Raw genomic sequence first — 19,870 nt, forward strand, 5'->3', positions numbered from 1 at the left:
GGAGCAAGAGAACGTTTTGACTATTGTGATGTGGTGTTTAGTGTGAAGGAGTGTGGAAGACAGGACACTTCAGGCAGATGCAGAACAGCTGATAACTGCAACAGACGAACGAGATGTGCTGACCTGAAGTGTTCTTCCTTACAGCTGCACTTGACGTATGCGTTTATGTTATGGGAAGAAACTTGTCTTGCGTCATTACCCCCACCCTTAGGACAAGTTTCTTGTTTATGTGATGAGGGCGTCTCTTAATAAAAAGAGCGGAAAAGCAGGCCAGACTTTAGTGTAGCCTTGGTGTACAGCCTGGCCGCACTCCGCGCGTAATATTTGACTTTCTGTCTCACTGGTGTTTCTTGACTCTGTTTGTCTTGTTAAAGGTTTAAAAATGTTTGGAGGAGAAAATACCCAACAGTAATACTCTCAGCCCCTTTTGTGAGATCGATAAATCTATTATTGTGAGTGTTTGCAGGAGAACCGGTCATTTTTGAGGAGGCGGTGCAAGACGGCGCTCCTTTTCAGCTGAGACCGCTGCAATGCGCTGAGTGAGAGGTGGAGGTGGCATTCCCACCATTGTTACTGGGTGTTCACACACCCACCCTTTGACTGTCTTTTGCTTTCTGCCAGCAGTACCAGATCCGACACGCCGGGAAGGTGGCCACCTGGGGACTCCGGGACTTGGCGGCTCCAGTATTCCTCGGGTTCAGGTGGCGGTGGAAATCGTGTGGTTCCGGTTCGTTTCCAGACGGGCATCTCCTATCGTCGAGCCTGCCCACACGACACCTTTTATTAATTGACTGTTGCACATTCTGATTCTGCTGTGTTTGGTTGTGACATTCACACCAGTAAAGTGTTATAATTTGACTCCTTCCATTGTCCGTTCATTTACGCCCCCTGTTGTGGGTCCGTGTCACTACACTTTCCCAACAGGATATCTCGGCCAGCGTCATGGACTCCGAGGGGCGTCACCAGGTTGTTGAACAACCAATGGGAGAGCAGGGAGCGCAGGCATCTGCAGGAGGCGTGATTGGTGAGCTACAGCATATTCTCACCGCCTTTACGGCTCGAATGGATCAAATAGCCGAGCAAAACATCCTCCTGAACCGCAGGGTGGAGGCTCTCTCCGCGCAAGTGGCGGCGAGCGCTCAGGGCGCTGCTGCAGCTCCTCCTCCTGTCGATCCTGTGCTAGATATTAATGTTCCAGTGGTGGTCCAACAACCCCTCCCACCATCCCCTGAAGCATACATAAGCCCTCCTGAGCCGTACGGAGGTTGTGTGGAGACGTGCGCGGACTTTCTTATGCAGTGTTCGCTCGTCTTCGCACAACGTCCCGTCATGTACGCGTCAGACGCAAGCAAAATGGCTTATGTGATCACTCTGCTTCAGGGAGAGGCACACGCTTGGGCTACAGCGCTTTGGGAGCAAAATTCACAGCTCCTTCACATGTACACTGGGTTTGTGAGGGAGTTCAGAACTGTGTTTGATCACCCTAACAGGGGAGAGACCGCTTCAACTGTGCTGCTGTCGATGAGACAGGGACGCCGGAGCGCAGCCGCTTATGCAGTCGACTTCCGCATCGCGGCTGCGAGGTCCGGCTGGAATAACGCTGCGCTCCGCGCCGCCTTTGTAAATGGACTATCGTCAGTCCTAAAGGAGCACCTAGTGGCCAAGGATGAACCGCAGGAATTAGATGGGCTTATTGATCTCGTTATACGGTTAGACAATCGGTTGAAGGAACACCGTCGGGAACGAGACGAAGGACGTGGCCGGGCGCGCGCAGTCCCTCTTCCTTCCGGGTCCGAGAAGGGTCCGCCCTTCCCACGCTCCCTGGCCTCTACGTCCCGTGGGGCGACAGCTCCCCCTGCTGACGAAGCTATGGACACGAGCAGGGCCACATTTAGACCACCTAATAGACAAAGGAGGTGTCCACGCGGGGCGTGTTTTGTTTGTGGCTCAATGGAGCATCAATTGAGCGATTGCCCCGAACGGTTAAACACCAACGCCCGCCCCTTAGAGACTGGGCTTAGGGTGGGCCAAAAACTTCACGTGGGACACACACATATTGCCGCACGACTCCCAGTTACAATGCTTAGTGGGGATTTAACCCTTCAGGCCCCAGCACTGGTAGACACAGGGTCAGAAGGGAATCTGTTAGACAGCAGATGGGCCAGGGAGGTGGGGCTCCCTCTGGTGGCGCTACCTACACCATTGCAGGTGCGAGCACTAGATGGCACCCTACTCCCTTTACTCACACACAAGACACCACCAGTAACTCTGGTGGTGTCAGGGAATCATAGGGAGGAGATTGAGTTTTTTGTGACTCCTTCTACCTCCCGTGTGATTCTGGGGTTCCCCTGGATGTTGAAACACAATCCCCGGATTGATTGGCCGTCCGGGGTGGTGGTACAGTGGAGCGAAACCTGCTATCGGAGGTGTTTGGGATCCTCGGTTCCTCCCGGTTCCCAGGCGAAGGAGCAGGTCCAAGTACCCCCCAATCTGTCGGCGGTGCCGGTTGAGTACCACGATCTTGCTGACGTTTTTAGCAAGGATCGGGCACTCACTCTTCCCCCGCACCGTCCATATGATTGTGCCATTGATTTGTTGCCAGGCGTGGAGTTCCCGTCCAGCAGGCTGTACAACCTCTCCCGACCTGAGCGCGAATCGATGGAGACCTACATCCGGGACTCCTTAGCTGCCGGGCTGATCCGTAACTCCACCTCTCCGATGGGAGCGGGTTTCTTTTTCGTGGGAAAAAAAGATGGCGGTCTTCGTCCATGCATTGATTATCGGGGGCTGAACGAGATCACGGTTCGCAACCGATACCCGTTGCCTTTGTTGGATTCAGTGTTCACCCCCCTGCATGGAGCCAAAATCTTCACAAAGTTGGATCTTAGGAAAGCATACCACCTAGTTTGGATCCGGAAGGGAGACAAATGGAAGACGGCATTTAACACCCCGTTAAGTCATTTTGAGTACCTGGTCATGCCGGTCGGCCTCACTAACGCCCCCGCGACGTTCCAAGCTTTGGTTAATGACGTCTTGCGGGACTTCCTGCACCGATTCGTCTTCGTATATCTGGATGATATACTCATCTTTTCTCCGGACCCTGAGACCCATGTGCGGCATGTACGTCAGGTCCTGCAGCGGTTGTTGGAGAACCGGTTGTTTGTGAAGGGCGAGAAGTGTGAGTTTCACCGCACTTCTTTGTCCTTCCTGGGGTTTATCATCTCCTCCAACTCCGTCGCCCCGGATCCGGCCAAGGTCGCAGCGGTGAGAGACTGGCCCCAACCGACAAGCCGTAGAAAGCTGCAACAGTTCCTCGGCTTCGCAAATTTCTACAGGAGGTTCATTAAGGGGTATAGTCAGGTTGTTAGCCCCCTGACGGCCCTGACCTCACCAAAAGTTCCCTTCACCTGGTCGGATCGGTGCGAAGCCGCGTTTAGGGAGTTGAAACGCCGGTTCTCGACTGCACCAGTCTTGGTGCAGCCCGATCCTGGTCGCCAGTTCGTGGTTGAAGTGGATGCCTCTGACTCGGGGATAGGAGCCGTGCTATCCCAGAGCGGAGAAACCGATAAGGTTCTTCACCCGTGTGCCTATTTTTCCCGCAGGTTGACCCCAGTAGAGCGGAACTATGACGTGGGCAATCGAGAGCTCCTTGCGGTGAAAGAGGCCCTTGAGGAGTGGAGACACCTGCTGGAGGGAGCGTCAGTGCCTTTCACGGTTTTCACTGACCACCGGAACCTGGAGTATATCAGGACCGCCAAGCGACTGAACCCCAGGCAAGCCCGCTGGTCACTGTTTTTCGGCCGTTTTGACTTCCGGATCACCTACCGCCACGGAACCAAAAACCAAAGATCGGATGCCCTGTCCCGGGTGCATGAACAGGAAGTCAAGACCGAGCTGTCGGATCCACCGGAACCCATTCTCCCGGAGTCCACTATCGTGGCTGCTCTGACCTGGGACGTGGAGAAGACCGTCCAGGAGGCCCTGGCACGGAGCCCGGATCCCGGAACAGGACCGACGAACAGACTATACGTCCCACCAGAGGCCAGGGCTGCTGTCCTGGACTTCTGTCACGGGTCCAAACTCTCCTGCCACCCAGGCGTGCGTAGGACCGTGGCAGTGGTCCGGCAGCGCTTCTGGTGGGCGTCCCTGGAGACTGATGTCCGGGCTTACATCCAGGCCTGCACCACCTGCGCCAGGGGCAAGGCTGACCACCAGAAGGCACAGGGACTTCTACAGCCACTTCCTGTGCCTCACCGCCCCTGGTCCCACATCGGTCTGGATTTTGTCACGGGCCTCCCGCCGTCCCGGGGGCACACCACCATCCTCACGATAGTGGACCGTTTCTCCAAGGCGGCCCACTTCGTGGCCCTCCCGAAGCTCCCGTCGGCCCAGGAGACGGCGGATCTCCTCGTCCACCATGTTGTCCGGCTGCATGGGATACCAACAGACATTGTTTCGGATCGCGGCCCCCAGTTCTCCTCGCAAGTGTGGAGAAGTTTCTGCCGGGAACTGGGGGCCACTGTAAGCCTCTCGTCTGGGTATCACCCGCAGACTAACGGACAGGTCGAACGGGCCAACCAGGAGTTGGAGCAGGCCCTCAGGTGCACGACCTCCGCACACCCGACGGCTTGGAGTGAACATCTGGCCTGGATCGAGTATGCTCATAACAGCCAGGTGTCCTCTGCCACCGGCCTCTCCCCATTCGAGGTGTGTCTGGGGTACCAGCCCCCTTTGTTTCCTGTGGTGGAGGGAGAGGTCGGTGCGCCCTCGGTCCAGGCCCACCTGCGGAGATGACGTCGGGTGTGGCGCACCGCCCGTTCGGCCTTGTTGAGGGCCCGGATGAGGGCTAAAGCCCATGCAGACCTTCGACGGTCCCCGGCCCCTACTTACCAGCCCGGGCAGGAGGTGTGGCTTTCCACCAAGGACATTCCTCTCCAGGTCAAGTCCCCCAAGTTGAAGGACCGCTTCATTGGACCCTTCCCCATCCTCAAGGTCCTCAGTCCTACCGCAGTGAGGCTCCAACTCCCGGCCTCACTGCGGATCCATCCGGTCTTTCATGTCTCCAGGGTAAAACCGCATCACACCTCACCCCTCTGTGCACCCGGTCCGGCGCCGCCTCCTGCCCGTATTATCGACGGGGAGCCGGCTTGGACAGTTCGCCGGCTCTTGGACGTCCGTCGAATGGGCCGGGGTTTCCAGTATTTGGTGGACTGGGAGGGGTATGGCCCCGACGAACGCTCCTGGGTGAAGAGGAGCTTCATCCTGGACCCGGCCCTCCTGGCCGATTTCTATCGTCGCCACCCGGACAAGCCTGGTCGGGCGCCAGGAGGCGCCTGTTGAGGGGGGGGTCCTGTTGTGTGGGCTGCCAGAAGAGGAGGTACTGCTGGCCCACCACCAGAAGGCGCCCTGCCTGAAGTGTGGGCTTCAGGCACGAGAGGGCGCTGCCGCCTCAGGAACAAGCCGTGGTGACAGCTGTCACCCATCATCCGTGACAGCTGTCACTAATCAACACATCTGGTATAAAAGTAGGAAGACACCTCCACCAAACTGCCGAGATATCATCTTCATCTGGAGGTAATACTCTCAGCCCCTTTTGTGAGATCAATAAATCTATTATTGTGAGTGTTTGCAGGAGAACCGGTCATTTTTGAGGAGGCTGTGCAAGACGGCGCTCCTTTTCAGCTGAGACCGCTGCAACGCGCTGAGTGAGAGGTGGAGGTGGCATTCCCACCATTGTTACTGGGTGTTCACACACCCACCCTTTGACTGTCTTTTGCTTTCTGCCAGCAGTACCAGATCCGACACGCCGGGAAGGTGGCCACCTGGGGACTCCGGGACTTGGCGGCTCCAGTATTCCTCGGGTTCAGGTGGCGGTGGAAATCGTGTGGTTCCGGTTCGTTTCCAGACGGGCATCTCCTATCGTCAAGCCTGCCCACACGACACCTTTTATTAATTGACTGTTGCACATTCTGATTCTGCTGTGTTTGGTTGTGACATTCACAACCAGTAAAGTTCCTGGTTCTCTCCCTCAGCCCCAACCAGTCCCAGCAGAAGACTGCCCCTCCCTGAGCCTGGTTCTGCTGGAGGTTTCTTCCTGTTAAAAGGGAGTTTTTCCTTCCCACTGTAGCCAAGTGCTTGCTCACAGGGGGTCGTTTTGACCGTTGGGGTTTTACATCATTATTGTATGGCCTTGCCTTACAATATAAAGCGCCTTGGGGCAACTGTTTGTTGTGATTTGGCGCTATATAAAAAAAAAATTGATTGATTGATTGATTAAAGTGTTATAATTTGACTCCTTCCATTGTCTGTTCATTTACGCCCCCTGTTGTGGGTCCGTGTCACTACACTTTCCCAACATGCAGTGTGTGAAAACCTGGTGAAGAACTACAGGAAACGTTTGACCTCTGTAATTGCAAACAAAGGCTACTGTACCAAATATTAACATTGATTTTCACAGGTGTTCAAATACTTATTTGCAGCAGTAACATACAAATAAATTAAAAAAAAAAAAATCAGACATTGTGATTTCCAGATTTTTTTTTTTTTTAGATTATGTCTCTCACAGTGGACATGCACCTAAGATGAAATTGTCAGACCCCTCCATGATTTCTAAGTGGGACAACTTGCAAAATCACAGGGTGTTCAAATACTTATTTTCCTCACTGTATAGGCTTTCACTTTATCCAGTCTGCTGCCTGAATAACCATTACAGGTGATGATAGCCTGATTGATGTATTCCATGCTACCCCCAAAAACAAGCACAACCTATTTGCACCCGGTTAACATCCTTGATAAACACAAATATTCACTGGACAGAAGTCAGAGACTCCACCTCTGTGTGAAGTTGAACACACTCCAGATTCACACTGCTCAATAGAGTATCAAAAACAGAAACCAAGGAAGCAGGCTCAGTCTGGACAGGAACCTGAACCTACCTTGACCGCCTTCTTGGTGGCGGTTATAAAGGATTTTCTCTTCAACAGTTCTGCTGCATCCAGGTTGAACTTCTTTGGGTTGGACTCAACAATACTTAAAGTGCAGGTTAAGACAAACGTATTCTGCATCCCAAGATGCTGGTTCCTAAATCTGGAACACATCTTTGATCTCAGCAGAGACACACTAGAAATGTCTTTATCCAGAATTCTTGCTAAACCAGGTTCTGACCCACATTAACTATTAACTTGAAGCTTTTATTTTGAAATGTCACAGTTCAAAGGAGGAGTCTCATAAAAAACATGTTCTCATCAAAAAACAATCATAACTTTATAATGTTTCATTATTAAACTCATTAATTTAATCTGAAATAATTAGCAAATATAACAATTAAAAACTAAGTTTTATGTGTTTTTGGAATTACATAAATGTGTGTAAGAACAAGTTTAGATTAAAAACAAACAAACAAACAAAAGCAATCAGAGATGACATCAGGAAAACAGAAGTCTGATTCACATCGTAAAGGAGGCGGGACCGTGTGATGGGTCATGTGACTCTGCTCCAGCCCCGCTCACATGAAGAAAGGATATTGATGGTTTCGTCGAGGTCCTCCAGGTCCCACTCGATGGATCGCAGACTGTTCCTCAGCTCATTGGTTGTCCATTCCATTTCCTCCTTTGAGGCCCCGCCTCCCTCCTGCAGTAGCTCTGCCCATCGCTGATGAAGGCTATGAGCTGAGTTCACGGCCTTCTGCACCTCACTGGGGAAACAAACAAACAATCTCAAATCCATGGATAGGCTAACAGCTAACATCCTAACAGCTCTTCATGCCTGCAGACGGCTCACGGCGCGGTAAATGGTAAATGGACTGCATTTATATAACGCTTTTCCATCTGCATCAGACGCTCAAAGCACTTTAAAATAATGCCTCGCATTCACCCCGATGTCTGGCTGCTGCCATACAAGGCGCTTACTACACACCAGGAACAACTAGGAGATTAAGGACCTTGCCCAAGGGCCCTTAGTGATTTTACGGTCAGGATGGGATTTGAACAGACACTCCTCTTGTCTCAAGCCCAACGTCCGCCAACTCAGAACCGTATCACCTACCAAAATTCAGTGGAGTCTTCCATGGCTGAATATGTATCTGTGTTGAAAATGTCATCAAAATCTGTGCAGTAGTTTTGACGTAATCCTGCTAAATAACAGACAGGCAGACAAATAAATAAATGCAGGTGAACTTATTACATCCTTGATGGACGTAACTACAACCCCAATTCCAATGAAATTGGGACGTTGTGTAAGATGTAAATAAAAACAGAATACAATGATTTGCAAATCTTCTTCAACCTATATTCAACTGAATACACCACAAAGACAAGATATTTAATGTTCAAACTGAGAAACTTTATTGTTTTTGTGCAAGTATTTGATCATTTTGAAATGGATGCCTGCAACACGTTTCAAAAAAGCTGGGACAGTGGCAACAAAAGACTGGGAAAGTAGATGAATGCTCAAAGAACACCTGTTTGGAACATTCCACAGGTGAACAGATTAATTGGAAACAGCTAAGTATCATGACTGGGTATAAAAGGAGCATCCCCAAAAGTCTCAGCCATTCACAAGCAAAGATGGGGTGAGGATCACCACTTTGTGAACAACAGTGTGAAAAAATTAGTCCCACAGTTTTTAAGAACAATGTTTCTCAACATTCTATTACAAGGAATTTAGGGATTCCATCATCTACAGTCCATAATATAATCAGAAGATTCAGAGAATCTGGAGAACTTTCTACACATAAGCGGCAAGGCTGAAAACCAACACTGAATGCCCGTGACCTTTGATCCCTCTGGATGTCTTCCTGCTGAGTGAACAGTCAGCAACAAAGACTACAGCACCCTCTAGTGGAGGTTAACGGCAAAGCTTTCTCAGCCTGTCTTCATTTTATTATTAGTGCAGGTAAAACATGTCAGCACGGTCCAAAGGCAATTCACTGGTCTTTGCATTCAAAACCAACATCATTGTGCAAAGGATCTTACCGTGTGGGCTCAGGAACACTTCAGAAAACACAGTTCGTCGCTACATCTACAAGTGCAAGTTAAAACTCTACCATGCAAAGTGCAAGCCAAACATCAACAACATCCAGAAACACCGCCGCCTTCTCTGGGCCCGAGCTCATTTGAAATGGACAGACACAAAGTGGCAAAGTGTGCTGTGGTCTGATGAGTCCACATTTCAAATTGTTTTTGGAAATCATGGACGTCGTGTCCTCTGGACAAAAGAGGAAAAAGACCATCCAGATTGTTACCAGTGCAAAGTTCAAAAGCCAGCATCTGTGATGGTATGGGGGTGTGTTAGTGCCAATCAATCAATCAACTTTTTTCTTATATAGCGCCAAATCACAACAAACAGTTGCCCCAAGGCGCTCCATATTGTAAGGCAAGGCCATACAATAATTATGAAAAACCCCAACGGTCAAAACGACCCCCTATGAGCAAGCACTTGGCAACAGTGGGAAGGAAAAACTCCCTTTTAACAGGAAGAAACCTCCAGCAGAACCAGGCTCAGGGAGGGGCAGTCTTCTGCTGAGACTGGTTGGGGCTGAGGGAAAAAACCAGGAAAAAGACATGCGTGAAGGGGGGCAGAGATCGATCACTAATGATTAAATGCAGAGTGATGCATACGGAGCAAAAAGAGAAAGAAACAGTGCATCATGGGAACCCCCCCACAATCTACGTCTAAAGCAGCATAACCAAGGGATGGTCCAGGGTCACCCGATCCAGCCCTAACTATAAGCCTTAGCGAAAAGGAAAGTTTTAAGCCTAATCTTAAAAGTAGAGAGGGCATCTGTCTCCCTGATCTGAATTGGGAGCTGGTTCCACAGGAGAGGACCCTGAAAGCTGAAGGCTCTGCCTCCCATTCTACTCTTACAAACCCTAGGAACTACAAGTAAGCCCGCAGTCTGAGAGCGAAGCGCTCTAATGGGGTAATATGGTACTACGAGGTCCCTAAGATAAGATGGGACCTGATTATTCAAAACCTTATAAGTAAGAAGAAGAATTTTAAATTCTATTCTAGAATTAACAGGAAGCCAATGAAGAGAGGCCAACACGGGTGAGATATGCTCTCTCCTGCTAGTCCCCGTCAGTACTCTAGCTGCAGCATTCTGAACCAACTGAAGGCTTTTTAGGGAACTTTTAGGACAACCTGAAAATAATGAATTACAATAGTCCAGCCTAGAGGAAATAAATGCATGAATTAGTTTTTCAGCATCACTCTGAGACAAGACCTTTCTGATTTTAGAGATATTGCGTAAATGCAAAAAGGCAGTCCTACATATTTGTTTAATATGCGCTTTGAATGACATATCCTGATCAAAAATGACTCCAAGATTTCTCACAGTATTACCAGAGATCAGGGAAATGCCATCCAGAGTAACGATCTGGTTAAACACCATGCTTCTAAGATTTGTGGGGCCAAGTACAATAACTTCAGTTTTATCTGAGTTTAAAAGCAGGAAATTAGAGGTCATCCATGTCTTTATGTCTGTAAGACAATCCTGCAGTTTAGCTAATTGGTGTGTATCCTCTGGCTTCATGGATAGATAAAGCTGGGTATCATCTGCGTAACAATGAAAATTTAAGCAATACCGTCTAATAATACTGCCTAAGGGAAGCATGTATAAAGTGAATAAAATTGGTCCTAGCACAGAACCTTGTGGAACTCCATAATTAACTTTAGTCTGTGAAGAAGATTCCCCATTTACATGAACAAACTGTAATCTATTAGACAAATATAATTCAAACCACCGCAGCGCAGTGCCTTTAATACCTATGACATGCTCTAATCTCTGTAATAAAATTTTATGGTCAACAGTATCAAAAGCAGCACTGAGGTCTAACAGAACAAGCACAGAGATAAGTCCACTGTCCGAAGCCATAAGAAGATCATTTGTAACCTTCACTAATGCTGTTTCTGTACTATGATGAATTCTAAAACCTGACTGAAACTCTTCAAATAGACCATTCCTCTGCAGGTGATCAGTTAACTGTTTTACAACTACCCTCTCAAGAATCTTTGAGAGAAAAGGAAGGTTGTAAATTGGCCTATAATTAGCTAAGATAGCTGGGTCAAGTGATGGCTTTTTAAGTAATGGTTTAATTACTGCCACCTTAAAGGCCAGTGGTACATAACCAACTAACAAAGATAGATTGATCATATTTAAGATTGAAGCATTAAATAATGGTAGGACTTCCTTGAGCAGCCTGGCAGGAATGGGGTCCAATAAACATGCCGATGGTTTGGACGAAGCAACCAATGAAAATAACTCAGACAGAACAACCGGAGAGAAAGAGTCTAACCAAATACCGGCATCACTGAAAGCAGCCAAAGATAACGATACATCTTTGGGATGGTTATGAGTAATTTTTTCTCTAATAGTCAAAATTTTGTTAGCAAAGAAAGTCATGAAGTCATTACTAGTTAAAGTTAATGGAATACTCAGCTCAATAGAGCTCTGACTCTTTGTCAGCCTAGCTACAGTGCTGAAAAGAAACCTGAGGTTATTCTTATTTTCTTCAATTAGTGATGAGTAGAAAGATGTCCTAGCTTTACGGAGGGCTTTTTTATAGATGGCAATCTATAATGGCATGAGCAACTTACACATCTGTGATGGCACCATCAATGCTGAAAGGTACATCGAGGTTTTGGAGCAACACATGCTGCCATCCAAGCAACGTCTTTTTCAGGGACGTCCCTGCTTATTTCAGCAAGACAATGCCAAGCCACATTCTGCACGTGTTACAACAACGTGGCTTCGTAGTAAAAGAGTGCGGGTACTAGACTGGCCTATTTGCAGTCCAGACCTGTCGCCCAGTGAAAATGTGTGGCGCATTATGAAGCGCAAAATACGACAACGGAGACCCCGGACTGTTGAACAACTGAAGTCGTACATCAAGCAAGAATGGGAAAGAATTCCTCCTACAAAGCTTCAACAATTAGTGTCCTCAGTTCCCAAACGCTTATTGAGTGTTGTTAGAAGGAAAGGTGATGTAACACAGTGGGAAACATACCACTGTCCCAGCTTTTTTGTGTTGCAGGCATCCATTTCAAAATGAGCAAATATTTACACAAATACAATAAGGTTTATCAGTTTGAACATTAAATATCTTGTCTTTGTGGTGTATTCAATTGAATATAGGTTGAAGAGGATTTGAAAATCATTGTATTCTGTTTTTATTTACATTTTTACACAACATCCCAACTTCATTGAAATTGTATTTCAGGTTGTATTTCAGGTCCGACTGTCAGACTTACTGATCAGATCCTTCAGTTATCTGTGGCTGTGTTCCTGCTGAGTGATCAGTCAGCAACAGACAGACTACAGCACCCTCTAGTAGTGTTTAACAGCAAGGCTTTCTCAGCCTGTCTTCATTTTATTATTAGTGCAGGTGAAACATGGCAGAACAGCCCAAACGAGGTTCACTGGTCTTCAGTCGTTAAACCTTCAATATGCAGCTGGACTAACTGACCTCTGTTAGATCTTATGGAATCATGAGGCCAAAGGTCAGAGGGGTTTGGTGATGCTCATATCTCTGTGGGACAACAAGGTCCAAGTCTTTAGGGTCCCAGTGCTTCTTGTCTGGTTTGTTGTGTGGGCCGCTGAAGAGGAGGTACTGCTGGCCCACCACCACAAGATGGCGCCCTGCTTGAAGTGCGGGCTTCAAGCACGAGAGGGCGTCGGAGCAACCAGGAGTGACAGCTGTCACTCATCATCCGTACCAGCTGTCACTCATCCACTACTCATCACCACCACCACCATAAAGGCCGCACTGCAACTCCACCTCCCCGCCGAGAAATCAACTACCAATCAGGTAACTTTCTCTGCTGACTCAAAACATTGAGTGAACTTCTGAACTTCTTTGCAGCCGTTTTCCTGTGGTCTGTCCTTATCTGTGGGATTGGCGTTTGGTGTGATCAGCGACGGCTTCGCTTCACACTCCAACCAGATAAGTGGTTAGACAGGAGCTGCACGAGTGTGTGATTGGAGGTGGAGGTTCTCCCTCCTTTACTGAACACTGACTGTGGGATTACTGAGTGTGCGAACTCACACTCATCAGTACTGTTTCTGTTCTCTGCCAGCAGTACCGGGTCTGACTGCTGAAGACAGCGGCCACCTGGGTTGCAGGGCTTGGCGGCTCCGGTGTTCTTCAGCTCCGTTGGCGGTGGAAGCTGTGTGGATCCGGCTTTTCTCTCGCCAGGCGTCTTCTATCGTCGAGCCTGTCCACACGTCACCTGGTGTATGATTGACAGTCACTGTATTGTTGTTGTCTGTACGTCGTTGTGTGATTCACAACATTAAATTGTTACTTTTTGGCTTATCCATTGTCCGTTCATTAACGCCCCCTGTTGTGGGTCCGTGTCACGACACTTTCACAACATGGTTGCCACATTTGGACTAGAACCAGTGACATGAGGTGCAGATTTGATGTCTTTGGACCAGGGCTCAGATGAGGAGGACCACGGATTTTGTCAGGGAACATCACGTGGCGTGTTTCTCTGAACAGGATCCAGCACACAGACGAGCCTAAGCAGTGGGTCACCCCTCTGAGTCTGGTCTGCTTCAGGCTTCTTCCTCATTATCACCAGATGGAGTTTTTTTTCTTACCACTGTCCCCTGTGTTTTTGTTCAGGGGGGTTGGTGAGGTTTGCGCCTCGAGGCAGCTTTGTCGTGATTTGGTGCTGTAAAACTGAACTGAAATTGTGCGGTTGGCATCCAGTCCTGTGATTGGTCAGAATGACGAATGCTTCGGATGTCAGTCTGAATTCGGGATGTGAATCGAGAACTGGGTCCCAACCCTGATTGATGAGCCGACTCCATATGAACGCAGGATGTCTGAGGGGGCGGAGTTAGACGAAAGGGGGTGGAACCACTGAAATTAGAATTAATCCGATCCGGTTTGATTTTGATTCTGCGCAGAAGATGCAGCTGTGTTACTCATAAAATGGACAAACGGAGCGGCTTCATGTGAAAACGGGCATATTGTTATTTTTTTTAAATTTTGAACCTTTTGAGGATCGAGAGAATTATTAAAACCGTTCTTAGCTCGTGTTAGCAGGATGCTGTGTGGAAACTCACCCTTTGACGACGAAGAACGGATCCTCCATCGTGCGATCTGACGGTTTTAATGACAAAATAACTTCAATCACATCACATTAAAATCAGGTTAACAGCGGCTAACTGCTGTTTACTGCCGACGCTGCGCTGACGTCATCCTCCTCCTTCTACCACGTTTTTAGTGGTTGGTAAAGCAGCTTTGTGGTGCCGTATCGCCCCCTGCTGCCATAGCGGGAGCGTGGTTCAGAAGATGATAATCATCTTTGTCTTTCGGCTGTTCCTGTTAGAGGTCACCACAGCAGATCAATCGTTTCCATCTCACCCTGTCCTCTGTATCTTCCTCTGTCTCTCCAATCACCTGCACGTCCTCTCTCAGCACATCCATGGACCTCCTCTGTCCTCCCTCTTCTCCTCCTCCCTGGTGGCTCCATCCTCAGCATCCTTCTCTCTATATACCCTGGGCCCTTCCTCTGCACATGTCCAAACCATATCAGTCTCTCCTCTCTGACTTTGTCTCCAAACCATCCCACCTGAGCTGTCCCTCTGATATGTTCATTCCTAATCTTGTCCATTCTTGTCACTCCCAAAGAGAATCTCAACATCTTCAGCTCTGCCACCTCCAGCTCCACCTCCTGTCTTTTTGTTAGTCCCACCATCTCTAAGCCATCCAACATAGCTGGTCTCACTACTGTCTTGTAAACTTTCCCCTTCACTCTTTGATTATGAGTGGTTTGAATCATATTTATCTAATAGATTACAATTTGTTCATGTAAATGGGGAATCGTCTTCACAGACTAAGGTTAATTATGGAGTTCCACAAGGTTCTGTGCTAGGACCAATTTTATTCACTTTATACATGCTTCCCTTAGGCAGTATTATTAGACGGCATTGCTTAAAGTTTCATTGTTACGCAGATGATACCCAGCTTTATCTATCCATGAAGCCAGAGGACACACACCAATTAGCTAAACTGCAGGATTGTCTTACAGACATAAAGACATGGATGACCTCTAATTTCCTGCTTTTAAACTCAGATAAAACTGAAGTTATTGTACTTGGCCCCACAAATCAGTCATTTTTGATCAGGATATGTCATTCAATGCGCATATTAAACAAATATGTAGGACTGCTTTTTTGCATTTACGCAATATCTCTAAAATTAGAAAGGTCTTGTCTCAGAGTGATGCTGAAAAACTAATTCATGCATTTATTTCCTCTAGGCTGGACTATTGTAATTCATTATTATCAGGTTGTCCTAAAAGTTCCCTAAAAAGCCTTCAGTTAATTCAAAATGCTGCAGCTAGAGTGCTGACGGGGACTAGAAGGAGAGAGCATATCTCACCCATATTGGCCTCTCTTCATTGGCTTCCTGTTAATTCTAGAATAGAATTTAAAATTCTTCTTCTTACTTATAAGGTTTTGAATAATCAGGTCCCATCTTATCTTAGGGACCTCGTAGTACCATATCACCCCAATAGAGCGCTTCGCTCTCAGACTGCAGGCTTACTTGTAGTTCCTAGGGTTTGTAAGAGTAGAATGGGAGGCAGAGCCTTCAGCTTTCAGGCTCCTCTCCTGTGGAACCAGCTCCCAATTCAGATCAGGGAGACAGACACCCTCTCTACTTTTAAGATTAGGCTTAAAACTTTCCTTTTTGCTAAAGCTTATAGTTAGGGCTGGATCAGGTGACCCTGAACCATCCCTTAGTTATGCTGCTATAGACTTAGACTGCTGGGGGGTTCCCATGATGCACTGAGTGTTTCTTTCTCTTTTTGCTCTGTATGCACCACTCTGCATTTAATCATTAGTGATCGATCTCTGCTCCCCTCCACAGCATGTCTTTTTCCTGGTTCTCTCCCTCAGCCCCAACCAGTCCCAGCAGAAGACTGCCCCTCCCTGAGCCTGGTTCTGCTGGAGGTTTCTTCCTGTTAAAAGGGAGTTTTTCCTTCCCACTGTAGCCAAGTGCTTGCTCACAGGGGGTCGTTTTGACCGTTGGGGTTTTACATAATTATTGTATGGCCTTGCCTTACAATATAAAGCGCATTGGGGCAACTGTTTGTTGTGATTTGGTGCTATATAAATAAAATTGATTGATTGATTGATTCTTGCTGACATCCTTTGGTCACAAATCACTCCTGCCACCTTTCTCCACCCACTCCACCCTGCCTGCACTCTCTTCTTCGCCTCTCTACCACAATCTCCATTACTTTGAACAGTTTACCCCAAATATTTAAATTCATCTACTTTCTCATCTACTTTGCACACCCCATGTGGCTGAGTTCAGAAAATGATAATAATAATTCTTTTTATCCGTATGTTCTGCAAACTGCACGCCCTAACAGACTTTGTAAAGAAAACGTGTTCAGTGTGGGAGTTTAGGGTTACCTGTTTAAAACCACCACCACCAAAAAAAAAAGTCCCTGTTAAAAGCAGATGGCAACAAACATTTGAGATTTAAAAACTATGAAATATTTTAGATCTTGTTGCAGTTTTTCATGCCATTAGGCCACAATGGAGAAGTATTGTTACACTTTTTTCTGTTACCCTGGACATTCAATAAACATCTATTTATATTGTTTATTTACACTGTTTATATAACATAATTCTAAAATACCCTCAGCCACATGAGCATGAAAATAGGAAACAGAATGTGACCTTTTAACCTCTTAGAAAAGGTCCAAGTCAATCATCTTTGAACTTGTTCAAGGTCTGTGTCCTCAGAATGTTCCCTGTGAATTTGAATACTCTGGCAGTAAGACGACTGGACTTATGCTGAGCACAGACACACACACACACACACACACAGTCTTCACAATCCCCGATGGCCATATTTTGATCCTGGGTAAAAATCAATCTGTGTTAATGTCATTCCTGATCCATGTTGAGACTGAACCAGATTTCGGAGCTGGTGTTTAAAGGCCATGCAGTCTTGGGTCCGTGTTTTCTGCACTTCTAAACTTGGAAATTTTGCACTTATTTACAAAGTTATCCAGCATGTAGTCATGGTTTTTTTTTTCCCCTGACCAAAGTCCTGGCCACACAGCAGGCAGTGTTTGTTCTGACGAGAAGGTCCAATAATCAGAACCCACCCGTGGAGGTGATGGAATGAAAACCAGGACTGTCTGGTCCTTCAGAGCCACCCCTCACTGTTAATAGTCACAGCAAACTCTTGACCCATTTCCCAGTTTGTGCACTTCAAGGGTCCTCAAACAGAAGGTCCGGCTCATTTCAGGCTTTTCACCACTGAAAACTGAAGAAATGCACATCAGGTGTGTACTGAGGATGATACCTTCAAAAGATACCAAACAAAAGCAGCAAAAACAAATCATGCCAAAGGCACCTTCAAGCTGAAGGTCTTCTCAATTTCATCTCATCTCCAGTGTTCCATGAATACAGTAAAAGCAGAGTCATCCTGCTATTGATCATTTGATTTGCGCCACTGTACAGCTGTAGGTACACAACAAAAAATTAAAGGCCAAGGCATTGTAATGTGTGTGTTTGGAAAGAGCTTAAATAGACCTCCAAAATGGTGTTTAAATGTTTGTTCGTCAAATATGAAGAACGTTATAAGTACTTGAAGTTCAGAAGATCTTGGTAATTGTTCTTAAAGGATAAACAACAGAAAGCTGTCACCAGTTTCTCATAATTTACATTTCAAAATGATGGTACACAAGACACCATGGCAAAACAAGGCAGAGGAAATGTGACCCGGCCCAGAGAAAGCCCGGGGCCACCATTTGAAGCCAGGCCTGAATGTTGGGCCCATCAGCGAGCACCTGATGGCAGGGCTTGCCAAGGAGCCCAGTCAGGCACATGGACCTTCCATCTACACCCTGTGGGCTCACCACCCAACGGGGGCACCACTGGTGTCGGGTACGCTGTCCCATGGGTGGCACTGAAAGTTGAGGGCCTTGGCGGATTAGATCTGGGTGGCAGGGGCTAGCTTTGGGGGTGTGGAATGTCACCTCACTGTGGGCGAAGGAGCCAGAGTTTGTGCAGGAGGTGGAGTCATACCATTTAGATCTGGTGGGTCTCGCCTCCATGTACAGCCTCAGCTCCAGAACCACTCTCCTTGATAGGGGTTGGACCTTAATCTTCTCTGGAGTTAGCCAGGGGTGAGGCGCCGGGCGGGTGTGGGGATACTCACAAGGCCTCGGCTGAGCCCCGCTATGTTGGAGTTTACCCTGGCAGATGAGAGTCACCTCCCTGTGCCTTCAGGTGGTGGTGGTGGAACTCTGACTGTTGTTTGTGCGTATACACCAAACAGCAGTTTGGGGTACTCGGCCTTCTTGGAGTCCCTGAATGGAGTCCTGTATGGGGCTCCAGTGGGAGACTCCATTGTTCTGCTGGGGGACTTCAACACACACGTGGGCAATGACGGAGCCACCGGGAGAGGCATGATTGGGAGGAACGGCTTCCCAGAGCTAAACTCAAATGGTCATTTGTTATTGGACTCCTGTGCTAGTCACAGACTGTCCATAATAAACACCACATTTGAACATAAGGATGCTCATTAGTGTCCATGGTACCAGAGTACCCTAGGCCAAAGATCGATGATCAATTTCGTAATCATATCTGATCTGAGGTCGCATGTTCCGGACAATCGAGTGAAGAGAGAAGCAGAGCTGTCGACTGATCATCTGGTGGTGAGTGGAATCAGAGGATGGGGAGGACTTTGGACACACCTGGTAAGCCCAAACAGATAGTGTGGGTGAACTGGGAGCATCTGGAGGAGCCCACTGTCTGACAGATCTTCAACTCACACCTCCGGCAGAGCTTTTCTAGCATCCCTGTGGAGATTGGGGGCATTGAATGTTCAAAGCTTCCATTGCTGAAGCTGCAGCAGGGAGTTGTGGCCTGAAGGTTTTAGGTGTCTCAAGGGGTGGCAACCCTCGAACACTGTGGTGGACACTGGTGATCAGGGAAGCTGTCAGACTGAAGAAGGAGTCCTTCCGGGATATGTTATCTCTGAGGACTCCGGAGCAGATGCAAGGTACCGACAGGCCTGAAGGGCAGCAGCCTCTGCTGGGGGGGAGGCAAAGCAGCAGATGTGGGAGGAGTTCGGAGCAACCATGGAGAAGGACTTGATCTACTGGTCAATCTTTGTTCCTACTCTCACCTGTGGTCATGAGGGTTTGGTCATGGCCGAAAGAACTCGATTGCAGGTACAAGCGGCTGAAACAGCCTTCCTTAGGAGGGTGGCTGGTGTCTCCCGTAGAGATAGGGTGAGAAGCTCGGTCATCTGTGGGGAGCTCGGAGTAGAGCTGCTGCTCCTTCGTGTTGAAAGGAGCCAGGTGGGGTGGTTCGGGCATCTGGTAAGGATGCCTCCTGGACGCCTCCCTAGGGAGGTGTTCCAAGCATGTCCAACTGGGAGGAGACCCCAGGGAAGACCCAGGACTTGGTGGAGAGATTATATCTCCACACTGGCCTGGGAACACCGCATGATCACCCAGTCAGAGGTGGTCAATGTGGCCCGGGAAAGGGAAGTCTGGGGTCCCCTGCTGGAACTGTTGCCCCTGCAACCTGATCTCAGAAAAGCGGTTGAAGTTGATGATGGTACTCTGTCGAACCTAATTATTCGCATTTAAATGTGATTCGAAACGATCTGTTCAAAAGTTTCCAAGCTAAAAACAATGCAATTTTGCCATGTCCACTAGCTTACTGACTTGACATCAGTGTTTGAGGATCATAAATATGCATGCGAAGGCTTCCATCACCACCAAACTTCATAGAAAGGTAATTACACGAATTAAATGTTCTAGAAGATTTGATATTAACAAATTGTCACTAAATTGGTCTAAAACTAAAACAATGTTATTTGGA

The 19,870-nt window shown here is 47.9% G+C and overlaps 1 protein-coding gene across 1 annotated transcript in view; it reads right to left on the minus strand.

Annotated features, from left to right (window-relative positions):
- The window catches only part of stx6 (syntaxin 6), a 60,169-nt gene extending 45,936 nt beyond the window's left edge, over positions 1-14,233 (minus strand). The window contains exons 1-3 of the mRNA XM_034179301.1: positions 14,072-14,233; positions 7,524-7,693; positions 6,936-7,030 (exon numbers count right to left, since the gene is read on the minus strand). Coding sequence (XP_034035192.1) covers positions 6,936-7,030; positions 7,524-7,693; positions 14,072-14,100 — 294 coding nt within the window. The 5' untranslated portion in view covers positions 14,101-14,233. The remainder of the gene's footprint in view (positions 1-6,935; positions 7,031-7,523; positions 7,694-14,071) is intronic.
- Between the last annotated feature and the right edge of the window lie 5,637 nt (positions 14,234-19,870).

Source organism: Thalassophryne amazonica, chromosome 10 (genome assembly GCF_902500255.1).
Source record: "Thalassophryne amazonica chromosome 10, fThaAma1.1, whole genome shotgun sequence".
NCBI classification, from domain to species: Eukaryota; Metazoa; Chordata; class Actinopteri; order Batrachoidiformes; family Batrachoididae; genus Thalassophryne; species Thalassophryne amazonica.